The sequence below is a fragment of the Trichosurus vulpecula genome, chromosome 3 (assembly GCF_011100635.1).
Source record: "Trichosurus vulpecula isolate mTriVul1 chromosome 3, mTriVul1.pri, whole genome shotgun sequence".
Classification (NCBI taxonomy): Eukaryota; Metazoa; Chordata; class Mammalia; order Diprotodontia; family Phalangeridae; genus Trichosurus; species Trichosurus vulpecula.
The window spans coordinates 391,370,123-391,386,462 of record NC_050575.1 but is presented as its reverse complement, the minus strand read 5'-3'; the positions used below and the strand labels follow the sequence as shown (position 1 = coordinate 391,386,462).

The 16,340-nt window shown below is 44.9% G+C and overlaps 1 protein-coding gene across 1 annotated transcript; it reads left to right on the top strand.

The window, feature by feature from the left end:
• Positions 1-35: 35 nt before the first annotated feature.
• CHMP1A (charged multivesicular body protein 1A) lies at positions 36-14,689 on the top strand. Its single transcript, XM_036750171.1, has 7 exons — positions 36-284; positions 2,654-2,673; positions 6,764-6,841; positions 7,461-7,607; positions 8,071-8,199; positions 10,446-10,633; positions 11,864-14,689. The coding sequence occupies exons 1-7, from the start codon at positions 278-280 to the stop codon at positions 11,883-11,885; spliced, it is 591 nt and encodes a 196-aa protein (XP_036606066.1). The 5' UTR covers positions 36-277; the 3' UTR covers positions 11,886-14,689.
• The last annotated feature ends 1,651 nt before the right edge of the window (positions 14,690-16,340 follow it).

The following is a 16,340-nucleotide window of genomic DNA, read 5'->3' as shown; positions in this document are numbered from 1 at the left end:
CTCATCACGTGGCTCGGAAGAGCCCTGCTAAGATGGACGGGGGAATGGGGCGGAAGGAAGGGGCGGGGCGAAGGCGGGCGGGACGAATCCTGCTCATTCTTCTCGCGAGAAGAGAAGCGCAGCACCAGGAAGGGCATTCCCGGAAGTGCCGTCTGGGGCGCTGCGGGTCGGCCGGGGTCGCCGACATTGGACGCTGACACCCCCCCTTCCCGCCCAGCTCCGGTCCTCTACCCCAGCCCAGCGGCCTCTGAGGCGCCGGCGCCGCGGCCCGTTCGCCATGGACGGTAAGACAGCCCGGGACCGCGGCTGAGGAGGATTGACGTTGGGGGGGCGGGGAGCAGCCTTCGTGTCCCCTCGGACCCGGCCCCAGTGCGGGGCTCCACCCCTTCCCCCTTTACCGCGGGGTTCACCTGTGCGGCAGGGGCGGGGGTGGGGGCAATGGTGGTGCGAGGGAAGGGGGCGTGGCGGGACCCCACGCCCTCCAGTGGTGGCCGCCGGGCCTCCTGTCCGTCTTCATTTCATCCCTGCTCTTCGATTGTCAGCTCCCTGAGGGCAGGCACTGGGTCAGCCCGCCTTGGTCTCCCCGGTGTTTAGCAGGCGTCCAGGACTTTATTGGTGCCTAATTGGTGTTGATTGATCGATCGATCACAGAATACGAACTGCCTTTAGAGTTGTTACTTTCCCGGTTCTCGGTAATCTTCCGACGGAAGCTTTGTGACTGCACGGGGTGGGGGGGATGTTGGAGAACCCGGTCCCAGGTACCCCGAGACGGGATGATTTGTGTGGACATTTGCAGTTCTATGGCTCTGAGTTACCAGGGTCCATTTCTGAGCCCTGACATCTCCCTTCCCCCCGAAATAGTGCCAGGTACTTGTGGATACCTGAGATCCCTGTCATCTCTCCACGTGTGCAGATCACTGTTGGGGGAAATACAAAATAATATGCGACAAACTTATTAAGCGCCTACTGTGTGCAGAGGCCATCTAAATCCAGTCTGTATCTGAGCGACATCTTTCATAAATAGACTAGGGAAGAGCTGATAGTTTAGTCTTATCTAGAGAAGTAAGCACAGCCAACTGGTGTCATGCGGGAGAGGTGACCGTGAGGAATCAGCTGCACCAAGGAATCACAGAATATCCGAATTGGAAGGGATTTCAGCAGTTAAATATTTCAACTCCTGACTGACCGTGAATTCCTTTTACTACATCCCTGGTAACTTTTTGCAATGGAAGCCTCACTTTAAAAAGACCGAAAGCTACATTTGCCAAAATGTTCAGGAGCTGGAAGGAGAGATCCTCTTTATCAAAGTCTTGGATGCTGTCAGGATTCCTAAATGTCCCGGTCCTCGTGTATCAGAGTCACATAGCAATGCATGCTGTATTGATGCCTCATGATAACTCATCCGGACTCAGTTTTGTTTTCACTTTTAAAATTTGTGTTAATAACGTTTTAACTCACCTTAATTTTTGTATATATCGTTCTTCTACCCCTAGAGCTATCCCTTTAGCAAAGAGAAGGAAAAAACAAAAAGAAAAAAAAAACACAAGGAAAGAACAGTACAACTAAACTAACCAACACATCAACTGAGTCTGACAGCATATGCATCTCACATCTGTATGGCCTTGGTTTCCCCTACCTGTCCCCCAAAAGAAAGAGAGGGAGGTGCATTATCCCTTGGGGGGAGGGGTGTCAAGCTTGGTCATGATAAGAGTACATAGCATTCACTTTCACTCCCAGACCCAGTTTTACTCAACAATAGTAATTTGCTCTGAGGTGAAACCTTTCTCTCCCAAAACAAAATTTACTCTGGTGTTGTGGACCTCTGCTGAGATCACTGCAGTAGTCTGGGTGTGGCATTGATTAGACTGGTTCGTATACCTGTGGCAGCTGAAGGCCTAGGCCCAGGGCAATGGCTTTGATTTATAGAGAGCAGAAGCTCCTCTACAGCACTTTTTGGGAGACTGGAGTTGCAGCAGTAAATTATTTGTACCTTCTGAAAAAAATTTTCCTTATTCAGTAAACAGGGAAATCCTATGGCTAATAGTTGATGTTGAATGACTTGTCAAGTCATTCATGCATGTCTTTGCAGAAGTGGCCAATTATGCATGGAGGAGAATAGCCAGAAAAGAAACAAAAAACTCATAACCCTACCAAAGCATTCTCTTCCAGCTTTCTAAAATTGAGACTTTCTGATGCCATAAACACCATCACCCTCCTTTCTTATTCATTTTCCTTCATCAGAAAGTTTGAAAGGAAAATCCAAAGTCAGTGAGACACTCGACATTACCGTTAAGTAACTGGAGAAGAATAGGGAAAGCCCACTAATGGGGTACTTTGGAATGGGACCCATAAGACAGGACACCTGGATGGTGCTTAATGCCTTTGACCTGAGATCAGTAATTTCACCTCTCTGGGCTTCAGTTTCCTCATTTGTAGAAAGGTGATGGTGGTGGTGAACAAGATGATCGCTATAAAGTTCCTTCTCAATGTAACTTTGGAATCCTGTTTGATGTATATATTTATTGATTGATCTCCTTCTCTTAGTTTTATTAGCATCAAGAAGCATCCATTCCTAGATATGTTTGTGAAAAAGCCATCGTCTTTTAATTTAATCACTTCTAAAATCCTTAAACTGTATCTTTTCTCTTTTCAGATACCCTGTTCCAGTTGAAGGTATGTACTGAAAGGACTTTGTTTCTTTAATCTTGGCCTATGATTAGTAAATATTCATAGTATAAGTGTCACATACTAGAAAAACCTCCAATGGCTTGTGGCCCTGATGATAAGTTTGTGTGTGATACTCTGGCAAAGTTATGCTGCTGACAAGAAGGGGTTCTTAGTTGGCTTGATGGCTTATTAGTTGCTTTTCTTGTCTGGAGCTGAGCAAAAGCAGGTCAGCTTGACTCACCCAGAAAAGATTGAGCATCTTATCTTTAAGAAACACAACTTGAACGCTGTACTTATCCTTTCGCTTGCCTCAGCTTCTAAAAGGCAGCCTCAAATCCATTAATATCACATTTCAAAGAGATTTCATGAAAGCTGAGCCTTTTCCTTCCACCTGAGTTTTGGCTCTCTTAGTTAAACCAGAGTAGACTTTTACTTATGTTTGCTTTTGGTCTCTCCCTGATTACATGCCAATTAGGCCATCTGGAGGTCATCTCCATCTTGCATTCTCCGGGTTATTTTGGGCTAAAACTTACTGGAGATATCACTGCATGAGTCTTCCCGATCAATCAGGTACTCTCAGAAATAGTGTGGTTTTTGGATTAGAAAACACATAAGAGAGGATAGGAAACAGTAGTAAGGCAGATTTCTGTTTTTTCTTTCTTCCTTCATCTTATCCAAGCATTTGCTACCACTTGCCCTAGATTCAAGCAGGTATGGGATTAGTTTGGCTGTCCACAGATTAATTAAAATTCTGAGGTTACTTCAAGATTGGTCAGGGTTAATGACATCTTGTATGATCAGTTTCCCATCACCTTCAGAATGAATGAGGTAGTAGGCCTAGATTTCATAGTTATGCACACACTTAAAACAAGGAAGGCATCAAGCACTCATTACATGCCTATTATGTGCCAGGCACTGTGCTAAGCAACTTAGAAACTAATCATTCTTGAAGCAAGTTTTGACATACTTATCTAGGAGTTTCCATATTGTTGAAAACTATATTCTAAAAACATAGACACTAGAAGCCTTGAGATTGATCATGTATCATTAAAAGACACTTAGCCTCTAAAAATGGGGCCCTCAAAAAGGGTCGCACATTGACTGGTGCTGTGTACCCTACACAATGTAGCCAAACAGTGGCATGGGAAGAGTGTAGGACTTCAGACAGGAGGCCTGGGCCCCTTTCTCAGCTCTACCACTAAGTTATCACTTTGAGGGAAATAGTTCACCTCTCTGGGCCTTAGTCTCCCCATTTCTTAATTGAGGGGGTTGTACAGGATGATTTTTAAGTATCTTTCCTCTTCTAATCTATGGAGAACTAAGGGCTGGCTTTGTTGGAAGGTGAGACTAGAGAGGAAATACTGTATGTAGCACAGAAGCCCAGAGCAAGTCATATTTTGTGTGTTCCCCTTTCTTAACCTCCAACATTTTCACTGGTGAAATCTGTTTAAAATGAACATCAAGTACAACCTTGATCAACAGAGGACAAAGAACATAATATGAGAAAACAGGAGTGAAGTGTTGCAGGGGAAAAGAAATAGTCAGAGGGAGAATGTCACAAAAGGGCAACTTGCCACCTGAGAGGGATGTGTGGAAAGTACTTTGTGGCTAAGCATCTGGCCATGGATAGTGCCATCAAATTTGCCTTTGGTGATCGTGGAAGAAAATTAATTGCGTGTGTGTGTGTGTGTGTGTGTGTGTGTGTGTGTGTGTGTATGTGTGTGTGTATGTACATGTACGTATGTATGTGTATTCAGAAGGTGGAGTTTATTGATTTGTGTGAGCTTCAGGTCTGCAGTACTTGGAATTTGATGCTGTCTTAAGTTCTGTTAATCCTTTGCAAGCAGTTCAAGGCTCTCAAAGCTTCTAGGAAGGGGCAGTGCCACGGAGAAGGTTCTACATAGAAGTTCTTTGGATTGTTAGTTGTGTATGTTGACAGCTGATGTTAAGGCATCAGAAAGCATTAGCATAAAGCCCTGGTAGGTGTTGGCTGTTTTAACGAATATTTCTCTTTCCTAAAGAACAATTTGTCCGCATTCATTTTGATGAGCTTCTTTCCTCTTAATTGGATTAGGAATTGAAAATAAGGAAATTCACTTTCTTATTTAATAGGGCTGGCATGGATTATTTACAAAGGTGGCTAAACCTATACTATTGGTCCCACCAAGTGGCATCCGGGGTAGTAGTGGATACCATTCTACTTTTCCCCGCTGTATCCAAAGACTTCATTTCGTTCTTTTTAAAAAAAAAATTATGTGAGAAGATAAGAATTTATATTACCTCTAATTTCTACTGTATTGATTCTATTCTGTAATTGACCCTATGCCCCATTTTGTCAGGCCACATTTCTCAGTTGTGAACTTAAGCTCAAGAATGCAGTCACCCCTCCCAACTGGTTTCAAGGTATAGTTGAAAAGGAATGTTATCACTCATTCAGTTAGCTCCTGGAACATCTACTTGTTGTCTGTAAGCCCCAGCCAGCTTAACCTAGTGCCATCCCCCCAAAAGATGTTTTCTGTCCTTGCTTCTCCTTGTGCAGTTAGGGAAATAAGTTGTGCGTGATTTCACATGTATAGTTGCACAACTTATTTCCATATTATCCATGTCATACAAAAAAAGCAAGACAATTATAGTTCAATTTACACTCAGAGTTCATCAGTTCTCTCTATCTAGGTGGATAGCATTTTTTCATCAGGAGTCCTTTGGATATGTCTTGGATCACTGTATTGATCAGAGTAGCCAAGTCTTTCACAGTTGATCATCATTACAACATTGCTGCTACTGTGCTTAACTCTTGAGCTCTTGTACAGAATCTTGTTTCTGTTTGTTCTTTTTATAAATGGAAAACCCTTTAAAAGTTTTAGAAAGTTTTGAGTGTGAATTGTTTCTCACAATTTTTTCTTCCCACAAGAGAGTTAAGCGTGAGAATTTATGGATAGAATTGTTGTGTAGAAAATAAACAGTGAGATGAGACCTGGGTTCAAGGTAAATTTAAGTGTGGATTTATTGGCCAAGCGCGCGACCACCTGGAGTTCATACTCAAAGTACACTCAAATCAGGCAGTCCCGAACTGAGGGGCTACAATGCTTATAAAGGCAAAAACCACAATTACACAATGAGGGAGGGTCGCTAGCAGCAGCAATGACATACAGAAGCAAAGATCAGCCATTGGTTGGATCCATAGCTCAGAGCTAATTTGGGAATATGGCGCAAGGATACAGGGGTGCGACCATCCTGTGACAAGGGGGTCCCTCCCAGGGTGGTCAGCTTCCTAGAATGGGTGGAGGGACCTAGCTTGTTCAGCAGAATAGTTGCACCATAACCCAGGGTGTGGGGACCCTGTTTGGTAACAGGGTGGTCTCTCCTTAAGATGAACTTATACCCTACCCTGAAACTGATCCTTGCACATAATGCTGATGTGGAGAGAATATACAGAATACCGAATCAGGAGAAGGGGGGGGGGAGCCGCGGTCAGGGGACTAGCCTTGGGCAATCTACCCAGAACTATGCCTTAAACTGTTTCAAGCCATTTCAGGGTGTAGGGCAGAGACAAAGACAAGAATATAAAGGGGATTAATGGTAGGCTCAAAGGGGATTAATGGTGGGCTTCAATTTGGATGTTACAGAATAAATCTAAGAAAACCATTTATTGTTCTGATTTTCCAAACTTAACAGAAGTTCTGTATTTACCTTTATATTCTGAGAGCTTCTGTCCCAGCAAGTTCTTCAGGGTAGAAACAGGATTAGTCAGACTTCCTCAGACCTCTCCTTAGCTTGGAAGGGAATGTGACTAATAGTTTGAAAGAGAGAATGTAGGAATCACAGCTCCTGGTAACCTGACTGGCACCACCATAGAAGGAAGAATCACACATCTGCAGCAGCTGGCCTCATCCTTTAAAATGTCCAGCACTCAGTGGTGACTGATAACTGGTAAGTGACAAGGGTGTACCCTAAGGCATCTAACAAGACTGAGAACTAGGATTGCCTCTTGGGACTCTTTACTCGCTAGTGAAGAGAGACTTGGTAAAACTTGAGAGAGCCCTCTCTCACACTGTTTCTCCAGTTACTGCTTAGTACATTTTTTATTTCTTTTCAGTTCACAGCAAAACAGTTGGAGAAGTTGGCCAAGAAGGCTGAGAAAGACTCTAAGGCTGAGCAAGCCAAAGTCAAGAAGGTGAGGTGACTGGCAGCCCTGCTGAGGGCAGTGATTCTACAGTAAAAAAATACCTTCTGTCTGATCACATCCCTGTGGCAATGCCCGTGCCAGGTGTGTCAGGGCCTCAAGAATCTTATTGATCTGCCTGCCTTAAGTGCCTACTTAAACAGGCACTATGCTAAAAAATTTGATGAGCACCCTCCTTTCTCTTCACCCTCTTTCTGTCCCTCCTCCTTTTTGGTTAGGCTTTATTGTGAATCTGGGTAAATCTGAAAGGACTGTATAAATGTGAGTTACTTGTGGGGGGCACTCTTAACTTATTTACTGTCTTATAATGTTGGAAAGCTTGGGACTAACATGGGGATGAGGCCCAGGGAATGAAAAGTGCAGAATTAACAAAAAAGGAGCACATCCAAAGAAATTTACATGGTGAAATCTTCGTAAGTTTGGAATCTTTTAAACTATCGTTAAGTTTAGTCTAGTTCATAGCTTGGATCTATGAAAGGGTGGGCATCTTTTGCAAATTACATTTGAGATGAAAAATAAAGATTGGGAGATTGAAAGGAGTTAGAAGAAAATTTTGCAAATACAATTCCAACCAGTTGGTTTCAGTTAACATTTCCTTTTGTCTTTACAGGCTCTTCAGCAGAAAAATGTGGAATGTGCTCGGGTCTATGCTGAGAATGCAATCCGTAAAAAGAATGAGGGTTTGAACTGGCTTCGGATGTCTTCCCGTGTGGATGCAGTGGCCTCCAAGGTCCAGACTGCCGTGACCATGAAGGGGGTAAGTTACTGTAGTTTTCTAGCAGCTGGATTTTGTTAATGCAGTGTTAGCTATTATCAGATCTTCTTTTTTGCTCTAGAACTCCTTGTATTAATTTGTTCACATCAACTATTATGTCGATGTACAAGGCATTGTTTTGAGTGCTATAGGGGATATAAAAATTACATGGGATGTGCTGCTTTATTGAAATCCTGTGACATTGTTTTAATGCCTTCAGTTCTTATTATTAAGGCTGGACCTCTTCTGGTGAAAGGAAGTATCCATGCTCCTCCAAGCCCCAGGATTAGCCCCAAAGCCCGCTTAGCTGGGTTAGAGCAGTATGGAGATAGCCCAGTTTGGTTCAGTGAGGACTGCTCTAGCGAGTTCGGAGAATCCATCATTTCTCATTTTGTGATGACATTTTCTTGGTTTTAATCTTTTCCTTTCTCTGGCTTCCTCTGTGTCCACCCATACCCTATCTTAGGTAACTAAGAACATGGCTCAGGTGACCAAGGCCCTAGACAAAGCCCTCAATACCATGGACCTGCAGAAGGTGTCTGCTGTGATGGACAAATTTGAGCAGCAGGTTCAGAATCTGGATGTTCACACTTCGGTAGGTAACTTGTGCTGCATTCAGATGTATGTCTGCGTGTGTTTTTTGATGGAGGCAGCCATATAGAGAGGGGACAGAGGCCAGCGTTGTGACAGAAGTACTCAGCAGTAAACCACGAGTCAGTTGTTGTTGTTTGTCCTCCGTTCTTGAAGAGTGATGCCATGACTTGCAAGTGAATTGGATTCAAGTGAGGGAGGACTGTGCAGTCATCAGTCTCATCTTCTCCTCCAGAGCCATCTGGGTCCAGTGACCAGATGTAGATCAGAACTACTGGAAATGGCCCTGGATGCAGTGGGAGACCAAGGCCTTTTAAAGCTAAGATTTTTCCCAGGTCTCAGTTTGACTGAGGCAACCCCCAGTAAGTAATTAAGGCTAGGTAAGACAGGAGGTGAAGAATGGCCTCTTTTACCTAAGTCCAAAAAAAAAAATCTATCTGGGAGAGGAAGGCCCTCAGGGTTTCTGACCAAAACAGAACAATTGCTATTTACATTCAGTCTGAGAAAGGGAAGGGACTATGATTCCACGAACATTTATGAAACACCTACTACTGAGAAAGTGTCTTGAGGCACCAGGGATACAAAGGCAAAAACAAACCCTGTCCTTGCAGATCTTACTCTCCTTTTTAAAAAATTTTATTAATGTAGTACAATGATATTCACATGTCCCCCACTCCTCCCTACCTGTGGCTACCAGAGACCACCATCCTTTGTAACAGAGAAACAGATAAGCAAAACAAAATCCCCACAGCAGCCTTTGTGATGATGCATGCAGTGCCCAACATCTGTTTAGACTTTGTGCGGTCATCCCATGCCTCTTAGGCTTGCTTTCTTCTGAGGATCTTACATTCTGTGTAGGGTCATGCCAACTGTAGATAGATAACTGAGTACATGGTTATCGAGGACAGAAACTACTAAATGGGGAGAGGAGGAGAGTCTTTAGGAAAAGGCCCTTTAAGCCTGAGCCTTGAAAGAAACGGGGCATGACTGAGGTGTGGGGAGAGCGCATTATAGGCTCATATCTTTAGACCTAGAAAGGTCTTCTGAGGCCATCTAGCCTAACCCTGTCATTTTATAAACTAGGGAAGGCCCAATGAGTTTAAGTCACTTGTCCAAGGTCACAGGTGGGATGTGTCAGGCAGAATGAGGTCCCCAGACTCAGGACCAGCAGAGTCAGTTACAGCCTCTTTGCTGTTCTGCACTAATTTTTCAAAGGCATGGAGACAGGAGATGGAATGTCAGACTTAAGAATAACTGATGGACCAGTGTGCCTAGAGTGTAGAGTGTGACAGGGAAGGATGTGAGATAAGTCTGCAAAGATGGATTGAGTCAGATTGGGTGAGTTTTAGATGCTACACTGAGGAGTTTCTGTTTTCTTACAGAGGCAGCAGGGGACCACTGAAAATCATTGAGGCCAGGGCCTTTGTGAGATGATTAGTGAGACAGATTGGAAAGGGGAGAGACCAGGAGCAACAGAGCCAGTTAGGAGGCTGTTATGGTAAAGGACGGGCAAATCATGGTGGGAATCCTGAGACAAGAAAGGGCTCAGCTCTGAGAGGTGATGATAGGAGAATCAGTAAGACTTGACAGCTGATGGACTATGGAAAATGAGAAAGAGGGAATAGTCAAGAGTGACTTGTAGATGGTCAGCATGGGTGACTAAAGAATAGAAATAGAAATATTTTCTCTTTCAGTGGAAGAGAAGTTAGAAGTATGGGTTGGATTAGCAGAGAAGATAGCTCCGTTTTGGATAGGTTGAGTTTGAGTTGCCATTGGGACACCCGAGTACAGCTGTTTAGCAGGTAGAACTGAAATTTAGGACTAGATATATAGATAGGGGAGTCATCTTACTTCATAAAGATAATAATTGAGAGTAATTGGAGAGAGAATGGCCCAGGACAGCCCTTTGGTGGATGTCTGCACTTAGTGGGCAGGAGATGGATGATGATTCAGCAAAGAAGACTACTAGTGGGCTGGGCGAGGAGATCGAGTAGACCTAGGTAAAAGAGTTGGTCTTGATAAGGAGCAAAGGGATATGATGCAGTGAAGTTCTGAGAGACAGAGTAGGCGAGGCCAGGGAGCCCCTGACATGTGGATGAGCAGAGAATGGGATCCCTCCCTTAGCTGCTGTCCACATAAAAGGAGCTTAAATGAGATGATTTTTAAAGTTAGGTGCAGTAGAACCCTTTCTGTCTTTGCCAGCCTTCTTCTTTCCTGTTGCTACAATGATGATTTTCCCTCCTTCTTTAGGTGATGGAGGACTCGATGAGCTCAGCTACCACACTGACCACTCCTCAGGAGCAGGTGGATAGCCTTATCGTGCAGATTGCTGAGGAAAATGGCTTGGAGGTCATGGACCAGCTTAGTCAGCTTCCTGAAGGGGCCTCTGCTGTGGGAGAGAGCTCTGTTAGAAGCCAGGAAGACCAACTATCTCGAAGGTACATCTGCTCAATAGACAGTCCTTCCATGTCCCCTGCCCCCAACTCCCCCAACCCTGTAGATCTAGGATATTCCTAGTTCTGGCGCTCTGCATTGTGGGATCATTCTGGTTATCATTTGGGCAGCAGATCCTGGAGCTGTGCGGTCAGCTCACCACTCATCATGCTACCAGAGAGGGGAATGCTCTTATTTTTCATCTCCTAGGCTGTGGGTAAGCTGGGTGAGACCACTTGTAAGGCCTTACTGCCAAAGGCTCAGAAAGCTTTTATAAGAAAGATCATGTGCCGTTTTAGCCATCTGGGCAAAGGATGATAGAAGTTTAAAACCATTGGCTACAGAATAGAAATAGCAGGTCTTTTCAGAACACTGACCCTGCACTAGGCAACTGAGGCATGTATGAAAAATTTAAGATGTGCTTCTCCATCCACCTGCCTCCCACGAAGTCCCGCTGGGGGGATATACAAGCTGCTGTTACCCTTTAGTATCATTAAGATCCTTTGGTAACTCTTTATGAATCCAGTAGAAGGGAGAGAGCCCTGTGTGCTGGAGTAATTGAAGAAGGCTTCATTAACAAGGGAAAGTAGACTTCTTTTTTTTTTTTTGGAGGGGGGGCAGGGCAGTTGGGGTTAAGTGACTTGCCCAAGGTCACACAGCTAGTAAGTGTCAAGTATCTGAGGCCAGATTTGAACTCAGGTCCCCCTGACTCCAGGGCCAGTGCTCTACTCCCTGGGCCACCTGGCTGCCTCCCAAAGTGGACTTCTTCACATGTGAATACATCACACCTATGTTCTTTTGTAGTGTCTTGAGCACTTGGATCCTGAACTTATTGAACTGAATGACAGTTGAACATTAACCCTTATAGAACTCAGTTCTTGACCCTGTATCTTCTTCTCCACTTTGCTTTTCCTTCCTGCATCCTACATATATCAAATAGCTGATTCCAAGCGGACAGGGGCCAAGCATGAGCCATTAATTGTATTTCTCCGTCCTCAGATAAGCCAAGTCTGCCAGGTTCCTGGCCCTTGCTTACCTGGCTACCTCTTTCCAATCCAGTGCCCTAGTCAGGATTTCCTAGTATGATCTTAGGACCCATGAAATGCAAGTATTGATTGCAAAGATATATTTATTTGATGGGCCCAAATATAAAGAGGAACCTCCTCCTTTTTTCCCAAGAGAGTGGGAGTTACTGGTGTTGATCCTGCTGAAGTGACCACCTCCTCTTTCCCTAGGTTGGCGGCCTTGCGAAACTGAACTGTACCTCAGCCTGATGGACTGCTTTCCCTGCACTGATCACACCCTGGGAAGGAGTGGGAGAGAGGCTGTGTCCTCCATCCCCCCTACCCTTCCACAGCCTCTGCGGAAGAGAAGCAGCCAACTCCTCCTACTGTTACCCTTTGCCCTGCCAATCTCTGATGGCGTTGGAATCTACCCTTTTCTCTGGGTGTGGATCTCTGTGGGGAGTAAGCTCCTACCATCCATTTGTACCTTGTTTCTATGCCAATGGACCTCCCACAGAGCGTTGACAGGGAAGACCCCACTGCATCACCTGGGCTTTTGTGTTGTCAGCTGTGCTCTTAGTGGAGGTCAGGCAGCGCTGTCTGGATTCTGACATCTCCAAAGGAATCTTTCTTTTCTGTACACTTGAAGGAATACTGACTTGATTTGAATGCAACACTACTTGGTTATCTTAGGGGCTTTAGGTGATTAGACTCTTTGGTATTGCTTCATTTCTGATGTATTGCATGTCTGGGTCCTATTCCCTTATAAAATTGAACTAACCCCTTGGGGGGAGGGGGGATGAGCGTGGTAGCTTTGTCCAAGGCTAAATGCACCCAGCAGACTTCCGTTCTGCAGATGTCTGGTGAAATTGGAAAGGGACTCTGCAGAGGGGTGTGTGTGACAGGAGACCCCATCCTTCTTGGGCAGTGACTGTGTACATAAAGGGGGTTCCTGGGTCCTTGAGTTGGCCGCCGGGTGGGCCTCAGTGATTCCTGTCCGCTCTGGTGATACAGATTGGCCATGTTGGGGAGTCTGGCTTTGTGCAGATCAAGTGGACCTTTGAAAACTTCCCTCCCAGTGAGTGGCCTTTTAGGAAGGAACTATCTCCCAGTGTTAAAGGTATAGACTCCCTAGCCCAGACCAGACTTGAACAAGGAGCTGGAGTTCTCAGTTACTTATTCAGCTGCTTCATCAAATGGATTCCTTCAGTAAACAGCTAGCTCAGCATTTGAGGGAGAACTGTTGGTTTCTGTGCTCTTGGGAGCTAGTCTGTTCTTGAGGACAGGCAGGAGGAGACAGATGAATAGTGGTAATCCCTAATAGACAAGGCGTCCCAGAAGTCTTAGTGCCGTTTTAGGCTGTTGAACTTAGATTAGCCAATTTTGCCGGGTTCCTGCCCCAATTGCAGTCCAGTAGCTTTAAGCAGTTAAGCCTTAAAATGGTGGTAAGACTTTTGGGACACCCTCTATATAAGCCTTACTATTCCTGGGTGACACTTGCCTAGGGAGTTCTGCTGTAGTCCCCGAAGATACTGCAGTGGGGTTTTTAATCATTTTTAATCCCCTTTCAGTTTCTTAGAAGTGTTTGTGGTTTACATTTTCAACCCTACCAAAACTTGGGTTATTAAATTGATTCATAATTAGAATCTCTGCCCTAGGATCAGTAGCTAATGATAACACGTTTGCATGGCCCCATTCCTTCTCAGCAGACTAAGGGAAGCTCATGAGCTGAGAGCTCAGCCTGGGCGCCGCAGGAGAACATTGCCATTTATCTATGGAAGGCTCATAGTGCCTTTCTGGTATTTGTACCACTTTGTTTATTTTTTCCTTCTTCCTTTTATTGCAAATATGATTCTTGTCCCTCCCCCCCCCTCCACTGGCAGTTCCTCCAAGCCCCATCTGCTCCCATCTGTTGTTTCCCTCGTGGAGGGGCTTGATTTAGGACACAGTGGGCTTGTGAAGGTGAACTTGGACATTAATCCCCAACTCTCAGTGATGCCGACTCTAGGGACTATCTGCAGCTCTGAACCATCGGGAGAAAAGCAAAAAAGGTTCATAATTGTGCACTTGATTTTATTCTCTCCTCCTCCTCTTTCCCAGATAGCTCTTTGCAGGCCTGCAGAAAAAAGCATGAGCCCAGAGCAGTTTTCTGTCTGCTGAAACTTACTCATTTTCTTGAAGCTTCAGGGGTTTTGGTGGTTTTTGGAGGGAGTAGGCAGTTGGAGGTAAATCCTTTTAGCATCCCCACCCCAACACACACATACTCAGTAAGATTGGTACTTGGAGTATCACCTTGTGCCTATACTTGGCCAACTCTCTCACCTCTGGTGCAGTCTTCATCAAGGATACCCATAGATAGGTCCCAAATTGTCTGTGCTGCATAGTAAGGGAACTGTATATATTTTTTTATGAGTTGTGTATAGATATGTTTGAAAATCTTTACTTTTGATCTTTTACCTTTGATCCTTGTGGCCTTGGGAGCATCTGGGTTCAGTGGAATAAAGAGGCCCCTTTAAGGATTTCCTTCGAAGCTTGGAATTTGGATGTTGGGTCAGATCCTTGAGCGGGAGGCCCAAGATCCTTCTGTTTTTTGGATGGGGGTGTGTGCATTTAGTGGAAACTAGATAGATTTCAGGCTTGCTTCCTAAGGTGGTGGTCACCTGATTTTTCCACCGTTGACTTTGATCGTGGATGAAGAGTGTCAAGAACTCGATGATTATCCAGTATTGATGCTCACTTTGGGAGACACCTTCCACAGACTCTGCAGCCCTCAAGAATGTGACATAAAGCATCATAAGAGAGAATCGTAACTGCTAAAAGGGCAGTGTGAGAAGCATGGAGTAATCCACGGTGCGGTTGAACTCTACCCTGTTTTAGGCCCATACAATCAGGGACCTTCTGGGTTTGCCATCACTGAACAAGTTGATGAGACTGGCACCTGAGGATATTGTGTGTTCTCATGTTCATCAAAGGAACAGGCTAATTTGCCTTAAAACAATCAATACCATTAATTTCCTACAATGTCATTTTAAGTAAACAAATTCTTATCCCTGAAAACTCATCTTGTTGGCTTGGGAAGCCCTAGGAAGAAGTGCATGGCTGGGGAAGCAGGGTGAGGGGTCAGCTTCAGCCAGTTGTCCAGTCCTTCACTAATGGGAGCAAGCTGACACATTTGCTGTCTTGAATAGGAATGGAGGATGTGTGATCTCATTTTTCTATGGATGTGCCCTCCACTGGTCCAGGTCACAATCTCACAGTCTTCACATCTCACAGTCATTCTCATCCAAGTCCTTCTGGGAGTGTTCCCCCTCTACTGGAGGCCTTAGTTCCTCAGGTGCAGGAGAATTTTAGAGAAGAGCAGAATGAGAATGTTCTAATGGAAAGAGACTTTAAATGGCATTTTGTTCCACCTCATTTAACATATGGGGAACGACAGAGGATCACAGATTTAAAGTTACAAGGACCTCTGTGGGGGCCATCTAATCCAACTTCATTTTACAGAAGAGGGGCTGAAGCCCAGGATGGTTGAATGAGTTTGTCCAGGGTCAAATAGATATTCAGCAAGTTAGATCTTAATTCCAAATTCAGTGGCAGAGTTGGGACTCCAGGTAATCTGACCACTGGGTGAGTGCTCTGCCTACTCTACCATGATGCTTTCATGGTAGCACTTCCCAGAAGTGCTGAACAATGGGTGGGAAATGTTCTGGCACTTCTTGTCTTATGGTAATGATATTGATAAATAATCAAGAACTCCCTGTCTTCTCTTCCTAGTGTCCCCTTACCTCTTCCATGTGCAGAGCGTAGGAATTTTCCACTTTCCAGTCAGGTAGCAATTCCCTTTTTTGCTTGCGTGATGATTTGGCTGTGTTAAGGTATGGAGATGAGCATTTTCCATGTTCCCTGAGAACAGGGCAGTGTGGTGTGATGCAGAGAGCTTTGGCGTTGAGTTGAAGAACGTGGGTTTGAGTGTCCTGACAGAGACTTATTACACTTATTACTCGTGACCTTGGACAAGTGACTTCTATTCTGGGCCTTCGTTTTCTCTGCAAAATTAAAGGGTTGGACTAGCTGTGGGAATAAATGAGAATAAGAGAAGTAGGAGGGCTCAAACAGACTTAAGGAAGGACTTCCAGATTCCACTGAAATCATCCATAGGCCCTGGAGGATGTAGGCTCTTTAATGGCCTTTAAAAACAAGTGAAATTCTTCTGATGATTGACTAGGTGTGACTGCCCCCGCCAGTCCTTTTTAGCCCAGGGGAGCTTGGAAACATCTAGTCTGGAGACAAAAGTCAGGTGTTATTACCTCTTTTTCCCCCAAGGGGGTGCCACTTCCTCATATAGCAAGTCTTTGGTGATTAGAAGACAGCTCCCTATATTCTACCAAGCTGGGTGGGATGAAGGCCCCATGGACAGATTTATGTGGGGAAAGAAATGATAGAAACCATATTGCTCTCGCCTTTTAACACTAACCTTGGCTGTCTGCTCAACAGATAACCTGGAATGTGCTTCCTGGGAAGAATGAGATTCCCTAGAGGGAGGGAGGGGTTGCTGCTTAAGGAGGAGGGCCAGGAAGTTGACAATTCCTCAATTCTCTTGAGGTGTAGATTAATTAGGCTTAAAATACAGGAGGCGCTGAAATGCACTCTAGGAAGCTGGAGCCAATAGTCCATGAGTATCAGGCTGCTCGAGGACCCAATTGCCAACTTG

What these genes read in the sequence shown, in the direction of transcription:
- CHMP1A (XM_036750171.1), top strand. An exon ending in CTGCCGTGACCATGAAGGGG is followed by an intron (nt 7,608 to 8,070) that starts GTAAGTTACTGT and finishes ACCCTATCTTAG; the next exon opens with GTAACTAAGAACATGGCTCA. An exon ending in ATCTGGATGTTCACACTTCG is followed by an intron (nt 8,200 to 10,445) that starts GTAGGTAACTTG and finishes CTCCTTCTTTAG; the next exon opens with GTGATGGAGGACTCGATGAG.